Source organism: Alternaria arbusti, assembly GCF_024043155.1.
Source record: "Alternaria arbusti strain BMP 1465 chromosome Unknown scaffold_7, whole genome shotgun sequence".
Classification (NCBI taxonomy): Eukaryota; Fungi; Ascomycota; class Dothideomycetes; order Pleosporales; family Pleosporaceae; genus Alternaria; species Alternaria arbusti.
The window spans coordinates 1,437,419-1,453,476 of NW_026249947.1; the positions used below are offsets into that span (position 1 = coordinate 1,437,419).

General features: G+C 52.8%; 4 protein-coding genes across 4 annotated transcripts; 1 reads left to right on the forward strand and 3 right to left on the reverse strand.

Annotated features, from left to right (window-relative positions):
* Positions 1-1,702: 1,702 nt before the first annotated feature.
* On the reverse strand, positions 1,703-2,962 carry J4E86_006281 (uncharacterized protein; the record flags this gene model as incomplete). Its single annotated transcript, XM_051446811.1, has 1 exon — positions 1,703-2,962. The coding sequence occupies one exon, from the start codon at positions 2,960-2,962 to the stop codon at positions 1,703-1,705; it is 1,260 nt and encodes a 419-aa protein (XP_051302386.1).
* A 3,730-nt stretch (positions 2,963-6,692) lies between these two features.
* On the reverse strand, positions 6,693-10,052 carry J4E86_006282 (uncharacterized protein; the record flags this gene model as incomplete). Its single annotated transcript, XM_051446812.1, has 2 exons — positions 6,693-7,503; positions 7,558-10,052. The coding sequence occupies 2 exons, from the start codon at positions 10,050-10,052 to the stop codon at positions 6,693-6,695; spliced, it is 3,306 nt and encodes a 1,101-aa protein (XP_051302387.1).
* A 593-nt stretch (positions 10,053-10,645) lies between these two features.
* Positions 10,646-13,880, forward strand: J4E86_006283 (uncharacterized protein; the record flags this gene model as incomplete). Its single annotated transcript, XM_051446813.1, has 3 exons — positions 10,646-10,972; positions 11,020-13,683; positions 13,740-13,880. 3 exons carry the CDS (start codon positions 10,646-10,648, stop codon positions 13,878-13,880), a joined length of 3,132 nt encoding a protein of 1,043 aa, XP_051302388.1.
* A 1,211-nt stretch (positions 13,881-15,091) lies between these two features.
* On the reverse strand, positions 15,092-15,588 carry J4E86_006284 (uncharacterized protein; the record flags this gene model as incomplete). Its single annotated transcript, XM_051446814.1, has 2 exons — positions 15,092-15,389; positions 15,437-15,588. The coding sequence occupies 2 exons, from the start codon at positions 15,586-15,588 to the stop codon at positions 15,092-15,094; spliced, it is 450 nt and encodes a 149-aa protein (XP_051302389.1).
* Positions 15,589-16,058: the final 470 nt, after the last annotated feature.

The following is a 16,058-nucleotide window of genomic DNA, read 5'->3' on the forward strand; positions in this document are numbered from 1 at the left end:
TCTTCAAAGGGAATTCAATATCACAAAACCTCCTTCCCGGCAGGTACAGCGTGCCTGCCGCTTCCGCGTCTCTAGCACATCCTCATTAAGGCAAGTCAGGCACGTGGTTCTTCCCTCACTCCCTTTTCCAAGCCAAGCTCTGCCCACCGACATTTGCTGCCTCCTGGCCGTGTTGCGGTGAAGGGGTCCCGCATATCTTCAACTCTTTGCAGCCTGGTCGTCGGTATGCTTCCGCCAGATCCGTCTGTGCTGCGCGTCCCACCTAAAGCCAATGCCCATATTTGCCGGACCCACTCCCAGCCTCGTCGCGTTTCTGTGCCTGACACGAGCGCATCTCCAAAACAGTTGTGCACGGGGCCAGCACATCACAAAAGCATAATTTCTCTACACCGCACTCCCCAGACTCGTTCATAGACGATCGACACCGACAAGCTAAATCTTATTTCTTATTGAGCCATCATCACGCGCACACAACGCGTACTGTGCCATCTACGGCAGCGCTGCCCACAGCTGTTTCACATCCTCACCCGACATGGATTCCTGGGAGCTATTCTTGTCTCCGAATGCACGGGCGCCTCACAATTCCTTGCGCTTTGTGTCATCGCCGCAGAATATGCCACTGGCCCAGCCGGCGGTTGCGGCCCCAGCTCCTTTGACCAACGTTCCGGCGTGCTTGTCGCAACCCTGCGCGTAAGGCTCACACATTGCCCGAGCGCCCTTCTGCGCAATTTCTAGAAGACGCTCGCATTGGTCAGGCTCACGGTGCGCTTCACTCGCCCACACCCTGTCTTTTCCAGAAGATTACCCCTTTCGCCGGTTGTGACTCCGAACACGAGCCCGAGAGATGACTCTGCTCAGAACCTGCATGCCGTCATCTCAGTTGGCGCCTGCTTTCTACCCGCCAGGCTACCAGCCACCCAGATTTTGGCCTTGCAACGCCTTGTTTAGCCCCTATGGGCGAATTAGACGTCGGCGGCAGCGCGTACAACTCCGACCTGCATGAAGGTGATAACGGACAACGTTCAAAATTCGGCCCTACCTTGTCGTATGATCCTACCGGCCCTGCTGTACTGGCAGTTGTGAACTATATGCGCCCCTTATGATCACGATCAACATTCAGTTCAATTGGCAAATTACGAAGACCGTTGTTTCTGCTGAGTTGTTCTGCATTCAGGTATGGGATCCTGGTAGTATTCGATATTACACGTTCTATTGAAGTAAACAAAGAGATTGCCGCGTGCCTTCCAGGTGGCGTCAGTATCTGGGGTACAATATATCCAAAACGAGCTTCCTCAAAGACCGTTCTTACATGGTCCCAGGCATGGGAACATTGCCCTGCATCTGGCGCAAGTGTGCGACCTCTGGCCTGACCTGGTGAACGACCGGGACGTCGGAATTGGTCAATGTCCTAGTACCTTACCTTCCCGCTGCCATCTAAGAAGATCTACCATCAAAGCTCCTCGTTCCGCTGCACGTGTCCGTAGGAGCGTTGCAAATGGCATCCTACGGCATGCGCGTTGTGGTACGCATCCCACATGCCGAATTAGTGGCTTGTACGCCGCTGCACTGACGAAATCCGCTGCGCGACTGGCGCGCGGATGAGCAGAACGGTGTTGGATCTACTAATACGAAATCTGGTATACTAAACAGCTAGAAATACGATGAACGCATCACTAAGCCGATCGCTATTCCACCAACAGCCCTAGATCCTCGGTACTCCGCCGGTACCGAATAACTCCATCTTCACCCGTTCGCTAGGCACGCCATAGCTCTTCAGCTTTGCCTCAACGCCGAGCATGAATTGTGTGGGTCCACAACAGTAGTACTGTGTCTTGCCGTTGTCGGTATGCAGGTACTTCCTGTCAATCTTGTCCAGATCTACGCGACCTTTGATGGTGTAGTCACGGCCCTGGACTTCCCCTTCGCCCGGAGTCGACGAGTAATACACTGCATGCACGTTCTCGTTTGCTGCAGCGCATTGGTCAAAGTGCGTCTTGAAGGCACGTGTCTTTGAATTGCGTGCGCCTTGGACCCAGGTTATCGGTCGATCCGATTTCTCCGCTGTCAGGGAGTTGAAGATGGAGGTCAAAGCAGTGAGTCCGACGCCTGCTGAGATTAGAACAACGGGTGCGTCTGCATCGACCTCTTCCGCGTCGAAGAAGAATTCTCCGAATGGATGCGACACCTTCACTACGTCTCCCTCGTTCTTCGTGTCGTGTAGCAGGTTGGAGATGTAGCCCGCATGTGTCATGTATTTTGGTTCCCCAATCTCAATCCCAGGCTCTTTCTTCACACTGATCCTCAAATACTGCTTTCCCGGCGCATCGCTCAAACTGTACTGTCTCGCTTGCCATACACCACCTTCCAGCTCGTCCACGAAAACGTTGACCGAGATGTACTTGCCAGGTTTGAAGACCGGTAGCTTCAAATCTGCATCCACTGGCTCGAGGTAGAACGACGTAATCTCCTCACTCTCCTTCTCTTTCTTCGTGATGGTAAATTCCTTCCAATCAGGCCAATACGACGTCTCTTGATACAGCTGATCTTCCTTGCCAATCATGACATTCGCCAACTGCCAGTACGCCGCACTCCACGCCTCCAGAATCTCAGGCGTCGCGGCATCACCCAGCACTGTCTGCATCGTCTCAAGTAAATGCTTGCCGACGACATCGTACTGGTCTGCTCGGACAAACAAGCTCGCATGTTTGTGACATATGAGCTCCACTGCTGGACTCAGCTTCCCCAGGTCATCGATGTTGGCGGCGTATGCGTAGAGGGCTCCTGCGAGGGCTTGTGCTTGGTGGCCGGTCGCTTGGTGCGTGTTGTTGAAGACGTGTTTCAGTTCGGGGTGTACGGAGAGTAGGTCATGGTAGAACTTTGTTGTTATGGTGTTGCCGTGCTCGGCGAGGACGGGGACTGTCGATTTGATGGTCTGCACTTGTGATGGGGTTAATGCGCCCATTTTCGCGGGTGTTCGATTGAGATTATCTGTGAGGTAAGCAAAATCGGGTGCGAACTTGAGTGTTGGTCGTCGTTGTGGTGTTGTGAATTTTCCTAGGAGTACAATGAGTGGCATATACCACCAAAACCAAAACAACACAACTGTGTGATATGGACAGATAATTTTCAAATCCCACCCGACTAAATATCTCTCCCATTCCCTCCCACATACGAACACGCCATTTCCCACTCCCTGCAACTCCCGCTGAGTTGTGCATCTCCGCGGTGATGCATTTCCATCCAGCAAGCAACCAGGATATATCGAACGATGAGAATAGTTCGATGGCTCCACATTGACAAAGCGTGACAGGATTTTCGCAGGCTTACAATAGCCTCTAAGCGTCCGTCTAGTAAGTGCGATCGGATATTACGCATAGCACACGTGTGAGTGATGGATTTCGTCGTATCCGGGCGCCCGCGGCTTTTCCGCTGCACGGCTACAGGGATGGCGCGCGGGTGAGGATGTTCAGGTACGAAGTACATCTACGCGCGAAAGCTACGATAGGTCTAGACTCCGACATGCGACAACGTTTTGCAGTTTCTGCCTGCCCAGGTGGGTAACATCCGTGAGTGGAATGTTACAATAGACAACTGGAGTCATCCATCCCTAGGTCGCTTCGCCGCAACTTTCTATATCGGGCGTCAACGTTCTCTGGAGGCACTCCATGACGTTAATGTCCTCACCAGACCCTGTGAACTCATTCTAAGCTTCGTAGCCACCAGAATCGCACAGTCGCTCATAGCCTCAAGTCTGATGATGCAGTTGCGGTATTTGTTGACTAAAAGTCACACCATCACCATCCGATGGTTCTTCGCAGCTCGCTTCCGAAATGCCGACTTCTTCCGAAGGCAACGCTGCACCTAAATGCAGGCACGCTCTGAGGTAATCAGCCGTTTCTGAAAGTCTGCTGATGGGTTGTTAATATCTTATGACGATGTCTGTATATCTGGCTCACGAATTGAGGTTTCTCCGCGGGAGAGTGCGTGCGGATACCGCGTCTTGGCAGGCTCAAGGTTCAAAAAGTTGTGGTAACAATGCAGACGCCGCAATCGACGACTTTCGATAACTTGCCTGATTCGGATTACGCCAACCAACGCACACCAGCATCGGACTCCTCGAAAACCAGGTCCCGCACATGCGTGTTGCGCAATCATCAAGGAATCCATCGTTAGCGTTCCTGCTCTTTTCCTCAAGATTGCTACAATAGCTGGGGTATTGGTTGAGGACGCAAGGTGCGCACGGCAAGTAATCTGTCGTGTGAACGCGACGCGTCACGGTCGCGCGACAGCACCTGGGCATTCCCAGCAGCTCCCCCGTGCACTCGCCGTCGCGACGTGTCATATGATAGATATCATAGGCATTTTACCGCAACATATATTCTTATTGATCAATTAGAATATTGGGACGCGTTGCGACAATCGAATCGCATAGCCCGAGCACACATGACGGGGACCTTCGCGTTTTTGGAATCGTACAAACAATCTCAATGGTTTCCTGAGGGTTCCAGGCACAGCTCGCTCATAATGGGATACTCCAAAGTCTCCGAGACAGGAAAGCGTTCGGCGACATCGAAATGCGATCTCGGGTTTTTGGTATTTTGAATCCGGGACAAAGACCTCCAGAAAAATGCAAGTGCAGCAGCGACGCCACTTCATGAATAACCTCGTTGGTCGTTCTACGTGTCTAGACTACGATCGCGCAACGCAGTCATGATCGACTGAGTTTATGGATTCACAGACGCCAATGCCATATATTTCTTCATCAGAGATTTCAGGAGAGGTAGATCGCGAACAGCAGCAGATCGAGAAAGAGATGGCAAGTTGTATCGGTGTGCTCAGTTCATGCCAGCTGTGTGAAGGCTTCTGGGAAGGACAGTCGCGAACAATGACTTTTATTTTTGGGAGAGCAGAACGCGGAAGATCGAACAGGTCGTATGGGCTTACTCAGACCATCCCATTCTTCGACTGACTTTTGAGGAGGAAGAACACAAACACATGCCATTTTGCTTGTCCACATTTTGGAAAAGAAGACAGCCATTCGGCTGTGTACATCATGTTTTAATTTCGAGGGTCAAGATATGGTGATTTGAAGAGAAGAAGAGCCAGATCAAAAGGGGGGTTTGTATACACATCTGCCCGCGCTGACACGTGATCCCACGCGGTCTTCCAGTTCTGCAGACACAGCGGTACCGCCACACTTCATTCTCTACCCTTTCCCTGCAGCCATAGGGAAAAACCAAACACTCTAGAGCCTACATCGACGTTAGGTCACCTACTTTGTATGTCTTTGTGCTGCTGTAGTCTGCAGACCTGTTTAGATTTTTCCTTGTACAAGGTGATTGTGAGGATCAGTGCGTCGATCAGTGCACATCACATGCTGTCTCCGCACCGACCCGGATGTCTAAATAAACCCAGTTCCCCTCCCTTCGACTTTTTACATCACACTATCACTTCTGTTTCTCAAAAATCACGAGTATCCGCATCATGGCAGGTGACCAAAACTTTACTACACCATGGCGATGTGCGAAAGACCAGAATCGTCATTCGCAAACTTGGATGTGTGCGAGTCTTCCGCGTCTTCTCCCTCCACTTCAATCACCAAAAGTCCGCCTACGACCTGACTATGATCAATTCCACCATCTTTCCTTGGAACTTTTCGACGACTTCCATATGTCTGGAATCGAAAAAACCTTTACCATAGTATTCATGTGTGCGGAAGACCAAAACTGCTCTTTCCTTCAACCTATGTGTGCGAGTCTTCCGGTACTCCTTCCTTAACTTCAGTTACGAAAACCAAAGACGATCATCGCATGTTCGACACCGACGCGTTTCCCAAAACATGAATGGAAACGGGGGATGTCTGGGAACCAGAAACAGAAAATTAACCAACACCGTTGCCATGTGCGGAGCACCAAAGTCACCGAAAAAACCCAGTAACACTGTATACATGTGCGAGTCGCCTTCCTGCACTTCACCTACCAAAATCGATGTGACCAATGTCCATGTTTCTGTTCTCTTCCTGAATCTGAGATATCCAATAAAACGTAGTTATAGGCAACGTATGTCTCCAAAATATCCACAACCTAAACATATGTGCATTTCAAAAATCTTACTCTTACGTCGTCATGGGAAGAAGACTTAGAGAGCACGACGATATGGTACAAAACACGAAATCATAATCACCAAATGATGTGATTAAACGCGAGATGAATGTGCATGATGCCGGCGTTGGCGAGAGGCAGGAGATCATGATTAGCTTCTGCGGGTATTTTGATACACCGAGAGCAGAGAACGCACCATCGAACGTGATCGCGCATAGTTTTTTGTAAAAAGAGAAGAAAGGTGGTTTGAGTGAGAAAGACTGAAGATACGAGGGGTATTTATACTCCCCAGGTACTAGTCACGCGCTAAGCCTTGAGAATGTCAAATCAATCCTCCGTGTTTCGATGCAGTATCGACGAAAGATGATGCTCTGTGCGACATGTAAATTCTGGGCAGCGGAAGAAGATCACGTGAAGACATACACACACCCACAACATTCACACACTCTTTCGTTCTCCATCTGCAAAAAAACATAAAACGAGTTTTCGATAGGCATCAATCAAAACCCATATACTATTGTACAAAGCTCATATCCTAATCATCCCATCCTTTCCATACCGATCCATACCACATCCAACCTAAGCCTCCCTCTAGCGATAGTCATTAGAGTTATAGCTCTGCCTATTCCCCTGGTATCCCCCTCCGCCACCACCACCGCCACGATGTCCACCACGTCCGCCTCTTCCTCCGCGACCACCCCTATCGTCCCTCGGCGGGCGATCATTATAGGCGTTGTTTCCTTGGTATCCACCACCACCTCCACTGCGACCTAGGATCTCGTCTGCAGGGCGGTAAAACCGCTCATCCCTCAATGAGCTGTTATTGGGTGCGTGGTGTGGCGGCGGGGCACCATGTTGCTGACCTCCACCGTTCATCCAAGCTGGACGCTGCGTGACTGGTGGAGGGATGGGAGGTGCCCCGTACGGGGGCGCACCACCTTGCCAGCCTCCTACACCGGGGGGAGGCACCCATCCGGGAGGTGGGGGAGGGAAGTTGCCTGGGAAAGGAGGCGCGAAGTTGCCGCCGGGGAAGGGAGGAGCAAAGTTCTGCGGAGGTGGAGGACCGCCGTAGCCACCTTGGTTGCTTCCGTATCCGCCGCGGTTGTTGTCCCAGCCACCGCCTCCACGACCGTTTTGGTAGCCGCCTCGTCCACCGCCGTTGTTATAATTATCGTTGCCGCGACGGTCGTTGTTGTAGCCGCCGCCTCGATCATTGTTGTAGTTACCGCGGTAACCTCCACCGCCGCGACCACGGCCGCCGCGGAAGCCACCGCGTTCGTTGGAGCGACGGACTGATTCGGCTTCACCGGGGCTGAGAGCTGGCTTGGGCATGATGACGCCTTCGAGGAGAGCGGACTTGTGGGCTCGGGTGTTGCTCACGCTTGGCATTTCGTAGTATACTCTGTATGACTGTTAGTGCTGTGTCGATGTAAAGTTGAAAGAATCTGGAACATACCTCATTGACCGATCTTGAGTAATCTCAAACTCCGTGATACCATCTGCATCAAAAGGCGGCACGAGTTGACTGTCCATAACGAAAAGATCGTGCGGCTCAATTTCTCCATGCAGCGCGCGACTCTTGGCGGGATCGATCTTGTACTTCTGCTCTCCCTTGCGGTACAGAGCCTTCTCAACATCGTCGAAAAGACCGCTCTCTTGGGAGAACATGAGTGTCTCTTTGCCGAACTCGTTGCGCTTTCTCTCGTCGTCAGAGAGCTCAGGGTACTTGGTTGCCATGGCATCTAGTAGTCGCTTCGAGTCGATGAAGGGTAAGATGGCGACACCTTGCCAGGCGAACTTCTTTCCGTTCAGATCGATAGGGAAGTCTGGAGGGTAGAAGTCGACGATTGAACTCTGAGGATCTTCCATGAGTACACGGAAGGGCTCGGGGATGGCGTGGTTTGATGCGGCGGGCAAGACACCCATAAGTTGCTCGTACGGGTGGAACGGTGTGCCCTTCTCGAAGAGCTTGCGGGGATCCATATCTTCGAGACCGACAAAGTCTGCAGCGAAGGGAGCGTAGTGGTGAGGGAAATACCATGTCCACGATGGGCAACCTTGCATATAGTAGGCCAACACCCAGCAGAGACCCTCGGCGTACTGACGCGCAACCTTGTTACGGAAAGCGATGTCGTTGGGGTCAACGCCAAATTTCTGCTCGTAGTAACGCTCCTCGTAGCCTTCCTCCCAAAGCATGATGGTGTCTTCTACAGTGCCGTCGTCGTTCTTCTTCGGCTCGGCAGCCTGGGCGGGTGGGTCGGGGATTACGGGTGTATTCCGACCGGGCGTGCCGTTGTCGGCGTCCTCAACCTCATCTGCCTTGCGCTTTCCAAGGTGGACGATTTCGGTTTCAGCAGCGGTTTCCGACGCAGGCTCAGAAGCTGGGGTCGGTTCAGGCTCAGGCGCAGCGGTGCCATCGGCCTTAGCCTTCATGAGCTCCTTGAGTCGAGCAGCGGCGCTCTTGTTGGATTGGGCATCACGGGTGTGCATGATGTCCTTGTGCACATCGCGCACTTCCTTGGACTGTGCATCCTTGGGGTCGAAGAATACAATACCCGCGCTGGTATATGTGTCGGTACTCTCCTTCGCACGCTTGAAGCCAGGTGGGCCGCTTGCTTCAGTTCGCTGGCGCTTGTTGCCGTTCTGCTGTGCCTCGCGCCTAGCCCTGTTTGCTGCCTGGCGATCAGAGACTTCCTTTCGCTTCTTGAAGATGCCAGCCTCTCGAGTCGCTAGGGCGGAGAGAATCTGCTGCACACGACGCATGTCTGGGAAACCATCTTTGGTCACGTAGTCATCCATTTCAGCAGCGAGATCTCGCCAAATGCTGATGAGCAAGTCGATACCCTGATCTCGGATCTCAAGACTAGGCAAATGTGGCAAGAAATCGTTACCGACAAAGAAACACATAAAGACCCAGTCATCGAGAGAGCGTTCTAGATCGTACTTGAACTTGCGCTTTGGCGTCTCCATCTCGACTGCCAGGTATTCGCGCAGAATGTTGGTATGCAGCCAGATGAAGGGCTTGAGTTGGTGCTCTGAAGTGGCCCACTCTTCGGCAGCTTCTTCTTCGGTAAGCTTCTTGCCGTCGTCGGGGAATTCACAGTTGTTGCGGATATGTCCTTTGCGGCCACAGCGCGTGCAGACCTTGTCCTTACCCGAGTCGTAGAAGACATCTTCTCTGAGAACACGGAAATAAGGCTCATGGGTAGCAAGACTCAACATGATCAAATCGGCGTCCAAGCCGTAGATAACGTGCGAGGTGTTGGGGTCATGAGTAGGCATAGAACGCTGCGAGCGGATAAAGTTCATGATCTTGTGTTCACCCTCACCAGGCACAGACGCATCGGAAATGATGACTTTCATGTCCTTCCACGAGGGGTCGGTTGTGAACTTGTAGGCACACCAGTATTGAAGACTCTCGGCAAGGAGATGCATAAAGGGTGTACCGGGGGTAATTGCATTGGAGTCCCAGGTCTTTTCGATGACCTCTTCGAGACTGGAGATGTCCTCGCCACGACTAGCTTTTTGCGAGTTGAGCATTTTCTGGAACTCAGCGCGCTCGTCGTCCTTTTCCTTTGCCTCTTTGGCGGCACGGAAACGACGCGAACGCTGCTGATTCATCTTGGCACGAGGCGCAACGCCATCGACTGCCATGTAGAGAAGCTTACGGGGACGGACCATGCCGACACAGCGATCAGTGTATTCAAAGATGGCCATCATCATGTCGGCCTCGGTCTTGGGCGCGGGCTTATCCTCGGGATGCGAGCAAGGATGCACGATGCCGTTCATGTCGAGGTAGAGGTTGTCGAACTCTTCGCCGTTGGGATTGGGGCCGGTGCGGTCTACGGGAATGACATTGTCGCCGACCTTCTTGGGCAACTCCTCCTGCACAGTTGAGACGATCTTGGGGTATTTCTGGCTGAGCCAGCGGAACATGGCTGGGACACCCATGATGGCGGTAGGCGCTCGGTGGCGCGCGGTGTGAGGGTGAAGGGTGGTGGAGGGCGCCTATAGTGAGACTGTAGCTGGAGGGTAGTAGTGCGAGTGCGATTGCGACGAGTGCGAAAGCGCGTGTACTAGTAGTCTGGATATTGTGGTAGTGCTGCGACGATGCGCGGTGGAAAGAAAAAGACTGCCTGATGGCGATGAAAGCCCTTTCCTCCTCTTCAAGTGCCGGATGCGATATCCAGTGCGGCGATATGAGTGCTAGTGCCGCAATCTCCGTGGGCGCGCGATCACCGAATTTGCGCACGATGGTTGATGGGAGGTGGTGATGGGGAGAGAGAGGGAGAGGGAGCGGCGATGGAAGACGCGCTCTTTCCTTAGCATCGCGGCCGGGACCCTGAAGGTCGCGGTTTTGCCGACTCGCCGACGCTGCAGGGATGTGGAGGACCCGCGAGCCCGTGCGCCAAATTATACGTGGAGCTCCACAGCACGAGGCCTCGATACAACGGGACGACTACGTTTCTATGGATAGTTATACGTATGACTGAACACTCGTCGTATATTCTACCATGAGGCCATAGCCCTGTCAATCTCCCAAGATGATGCGCGTTCTCGAGGCCAATGCGCCTCCGAAGCAGACGGCAACCGACACCATCAGCACTCTTAGTGGGAGGCTGACGAGCGCAAGCCTCCTTGAAGACCGTCGCGCTGCCATTCTCGGCCTCCGGAGCTTCGCCAAACAATATCCCGCCTCGGTTGCTTCGGGCGCGCTCAAAGGGCTCATTGCCTCGCTGACTAAAGATGGCGACGACGTCGACACGCTCAAGGTGGTGCTCGAGACGCTGCTCATGCTCTTCCACCCCGACGAGACCAGTCACGAGGCCTCGGAAGAGTTGGAGCTGCTGCTGGCCGACCAGTTCTCACAAGTAGGTCCTGTCCTGCTACATATCTACTAGTGCTGAGCTTATGATAGCGGCAAGACAACATCACTCTCTTGCTTGATCTCCTAGACAAGCCCGACTTCTACTCCCGCCTCTACTCGCTCCAACTGATACGCGCCATCTCCCTCGCCCGCCCCCAACGAACCCAGGAATGCGTCCTCACAGCCCCCGGCGGCATTGAGCGCCTGGTAGCCACCTTGGACGACCCCCGCGATGCCATCCGTAACGAAGCCCTCGTCGTCCTTACCGACCTGTCCCGAACCTCTGCCGAACTTCAGAAGCTCTTCGTTTTCGAGGATGCCTTTACCAAGGTCTTCAACATGATACATGCCGATGGCGGCCTCACCCAGGGCGGGGTTGTGGTTCAAGATTGCCTGAGTCTGCTGGCTATCCTCATACGCTTCAACGTGTCAAACCAGACGAACATACGAGAGATGGGCCATGTCGCGAGGTTTGCCGCGCTGCTACCCGGCGGCAACAAGCCGAAGAAGGCACGCGCAAGTGCTGAAGAAGAGGATGGATGGGTCAGTCCGCAGAGCGACAAGAACATCTGGGGGCTGCTCGCCATAATGCGCATGTTCCTCGTCAAGGGCAGTCCGGGCACACTGCAGAACCAGAACGTCTTCCAGCAACATGGCCTTGTCCGCCAACTGCTGAACATCGCCTTCGACCCTGCAACCGCCATGCCTATCAAGATCGAGGCTCTCAACACGTGCGCGGATCTGATTAGAGGCAACGCTCGGCTCCAAGAAGGATTCGCTCAAGAGCAGGTCAGGCCCATTGTTGAGCCTCCTACGAATGGCGTCACTTCTCCCAACGGCGTACCTTCCGTATACGTTATTGAAGCGCTTCTGAACCTGGTCCTTTTTCCGGCGCCGAACGACCTGTTCGACCTGCGCAATGCAGGATGCGAGTGCATCAAGGCCTACTTCTACAATCACAGACAGATACAAGAACACTTCCTCAACCGAGCCATCGGTGGTCACGAAGGCGGCGACGAAACAGCCAATGCTCTTACCATCTTAATGGCCGGACCCCAGGTTCCCCCAACTGGCGACCCATACAGAATCTGGTTTGCCTCAAATCTAATCTACCACCTCATCTTTGATGACTATCAAGCGAAAGACACTCTTATGGGGGTCAAGGAAGGAGATGCAGAGAGCGGTGAAGAGGTCGTCACGTGCATACAAACGCTTACTGCGAATCTCATCGCAAGCCTGCAACTCGGGGAAGATGAGCGCATATCGGTAGCCTATCTAATGCTATTGCTAGGCTGGCTATTTGAGGATGCCGCTGCAGTAGATGATTTCTTAGGAGAAGCCAGCAGTCTGCAAAGTCTGGTACAAGCCGTCCTGACCCCTGGAGAAGACCGAGTCATGATTCGCGGTCTTTGTGCTGCACTGCTAGGAGTCGTATACGAATTCTCAACAAGGGACTCACCCGTGCCACGACGCGAACTACAACCAGTTCTCATGACGAAGCTCGGTCGTGACAAATACCTGGACGCCATCACCGGATTACGACGTCATCCGCTCGTACGAGACTTTGAGGTCTTGCCCCGGACTGCCGGCGGAGGTGGTGGATTGCCGGACATCTTTTTCGACGAAGCCTTTGTAGACTTCTTGAAGGATAACTTTAGTCGACTTTCTCGGGCCATCGATCGCAACCCAAATATTGAACAGCATCAGTCACACGATGGTGTTGATCGAGATGTAGTCGATGCGCTTCGTGGAGAGAGCAACGAGAAGGAGCAAACCATCCAAGAGCTCAAAGCACAGCTCATGACTTTGGAGCAAAAGATAGACCAGGAGCAGGCCGAGCATCGCAAGACCCAGCAATCAGCCGAGGAGCAACGCAGCACCCTGAAGCGCATCAATGATAAACTGCACGACGACCTCGACAAGGAAGTTGCAAAGAAGGACCGTGACCACCGACAAGCTATGCTGGAGATGGAGAACAAGTACAATCTTCAAATCGTGGCGCTTAACAACAAGGTGCAACAAGCGAGCAAGGACGCCAACCTCGCCATCGCAAAGGTCAGGCAAGAGTACGACGAGCAGCTCCACGACGCACATAGAACACGCACCGAATTAGAGCGTCGATTGGGCGCCTCAGAGAAGGCCCGCCAAGAAGCCATCGAGAACATCCGCAACCTCGAACACACACTCATACAAACCCGCACCGAAGTCGCCACCATCACCGAAACCCTCCGCAACGCACAATTGCATGTACAGAACAGCGAAGCACAGCTTCAGATCCTTACAGAGGAGAAAGAGACGCAGCTCAGAGAACTCGAAGAAGAGAAAGAGACTCAACTCAAACAACTCAGAGAAGAGACAGAGCAGTCCAAATCCACACTCGAAACCCAGCTCAAGCAATCCAAGTCTGAAAAGGAAGCTCTCCAATCCACCATCGATAAACTCAAAGCCGAAAACCAGGATCTCAAAACCAAGGCTCAAGATTCAACTTGGAAGGTCAAAGAGGCGGAGGAGAAATTGCGTAAAGCTGAAGCTGCAGCGGCTGCCGCAAAGTCGAACTCCCAGAAGGGTAAGGCTGGAGGCGCAAGTGAAAAGGAACTTAAAGACCTCAAAGAGAAACTGCGTAAAGCGGAAGAAGCAGAGAAGGAGAAGGCGACGGAGCTTGAGGACCTCATTATGGTGCTGGCTGATCTTGAGGAGAAGAGGACGAGAGACAAGGTATGTCGTTTACACTTTGGTAAAGAGTCGATGAGAGATGGGGCTAATGATTGTAGGAACGGCTTAAGGCTCTTGGAGAGGAGGTATCGGATGCGGAAGATGATGACGATGAGGACGACGACGAGGATGAAGAGGATAGTGACGAGGAAGAGGATGATGATGATGATGAAGACGAAGAAGAGGAGAAGAAGAAGTAGATTGGTTCGATTAGACGTAAATCGATTCATCTTCGCTGTCCATCATAAACTTTGTTTTCGGGTCTACATCAGATTTTTTGTTGGCCGCATACAAGAGTTTATTGCTTATGGACTAGATTCCTTCTCGGTGCCATACACTGTGACAATGATCACTACGTCGGACTTGTACCCACGATGAAGTAGGGGGCTGCCAGTGCTTTTGAGGTAACATTTAGGTGATGCGTTGGTCTCGAGGCATGTGGTTTTGACAGATTATACTGGTGGTCAGGTAGCTCGTAGACTTTAACTTGAGTTCTTGATCTTCCTTGTTCAAAGATGGGGCTTGGTATTGCTGGTCTCGCTGGTGTTGCGAGAGACGGAGAGGAGGTCTTACGTTCAATAAACCCGACTGCTATATACTGATGAGGCAAGGTTTGTCTCTTAGGAAGAGCGTTGAGTGTAACTAAGATCACGCCCAGCACTGATATTGCCCATGAAGATTGGGCCGCCTCCGGATAAAACAGCGCCAGTCCGACTACCCCCAATTTCCTGTACCCCATCCCCCGTCCGCGCTGCTTGCCTCTCTCCCGAGCCTTCCAACTCAGATACTTCTTTGCCATCGGGTACATTAGATGCGTGCTCTGATCTGTCCGAACGCGAGACAAGTGTCCGTTCGTCGGAATCAGTTTGGACTGGAATTGTCGCAGTGGCACTAAGCTCTCTTTTGTTGATTGCATCGACCCACAACCACAGCTGTCCCCGTACTCTCACATACCCCGGATCCGCCTCCCCACTAAACTTTGTCATATCAGAGTGGTTTTGATGGATACTAGCATTCGGATACTCCGGCAAAATCGCCGATTGACGCGGCACAATATCCCCAATCCCGCTATAACTCAGTTCTTCGTAGAAACAAAATATTTCGATCCATTTCCCCTCATTCCTTCTTCTATCCTCGAGCATGGTGTGAAACTCTTGTTGCAGGGTTGATAGCATTTCTGATCCAGGTTCTAGGACTGCGACGATCTCTCTGTTGGTCTTTCGGAGGAGCGAGGATAGGCGGATTAGTGGAGCGGCCCAGTCTGCTTTTCGTGAGCCGAGGTGGGGGGTTCCCATGAAGGCGATGCCGAAGGTGGAGGTGAGGAGTGATTTTACGTGCAGTTGGGAGGTGCCGCGCGAGATTAGGAGGGCTTGCTCGACGACGAGGCCGCCGAGGCTGTGGGCTACGAAGATTACTGGGCGGGAGGTCTACGATGGTTATTTGGTGGAATGGTGTTGGGAAGGTAGGTGTGTACTGTGTTCGTTTCTGCTCTTCGCAAGGAGAGGTCTTGAGCGAGAGACTTCCCGTGATCGCGTACAGTGTTTCCGCCCGCGATGTTAAGGAGTTTGACCACATCTGCGTCGTACCCAAAGGTGAAGATGCGCACGTTTTCGAGGTCATTCGCCAGGAGGTCTTTTGGCCAGAAAATCGTCTTCTTGTACGTCCACGTGGTTTCGCGGTTACCAGTGAGGCCGTGGACGAATACAACACTAAGGTAGGGGTTAGATGTGTTCTGGTGGTGAGGCTGGGTGCCTACTCTACGGTGTCAGTCGCGCTTTCCGCTACCGTTTTGAGTCCGTATGCGCCTGCCGTGGAGAGCAACTCTTCGGCTGGCTGCTCAGTATGCTTGTCGTTTTCTGACCCATTCTTTTTCCTCCCGCTCGTCTTCAAACGGCGGAACATGCCCATTTCTAGTATCTCCACAGCTTCTGAAGCTATGCGCGACAGCCTCTGACGAGTGTGTCAAGCAGGCAGACATCGGGCTGCCATCTGCCTTGTCTCAGCCGCAGCTGCAGGTGAGCTGACCAAGCCTGCTGCAAGGTGTGCGATACGCAGTCAGCCTGACCCCACCTTGTGAGGACACCCAGAAGAACACCTCCATCCCAAACGTTATCAAGACCGGTTCATGGATCGCATGTCGCCGCCAGCCTCTAAATAATTTTCCGGATGGTTGCAAGACCTCAGCCAAGCTCCTTGCGCACGAATGGACCCGCCGGACCGAACCGTGGATAGTGGGGGTGGCGCCGTCTTCCAAGGCGACATTACGGCAGGCAGAGACATTACCATCAACCAGATCACCGAAATACGGCAGGTCGCTGAACATTTGAGCAGTCGTTGCAACAAAGCAAACAACTCCCATAAACTTCTCGGTAGTCTAG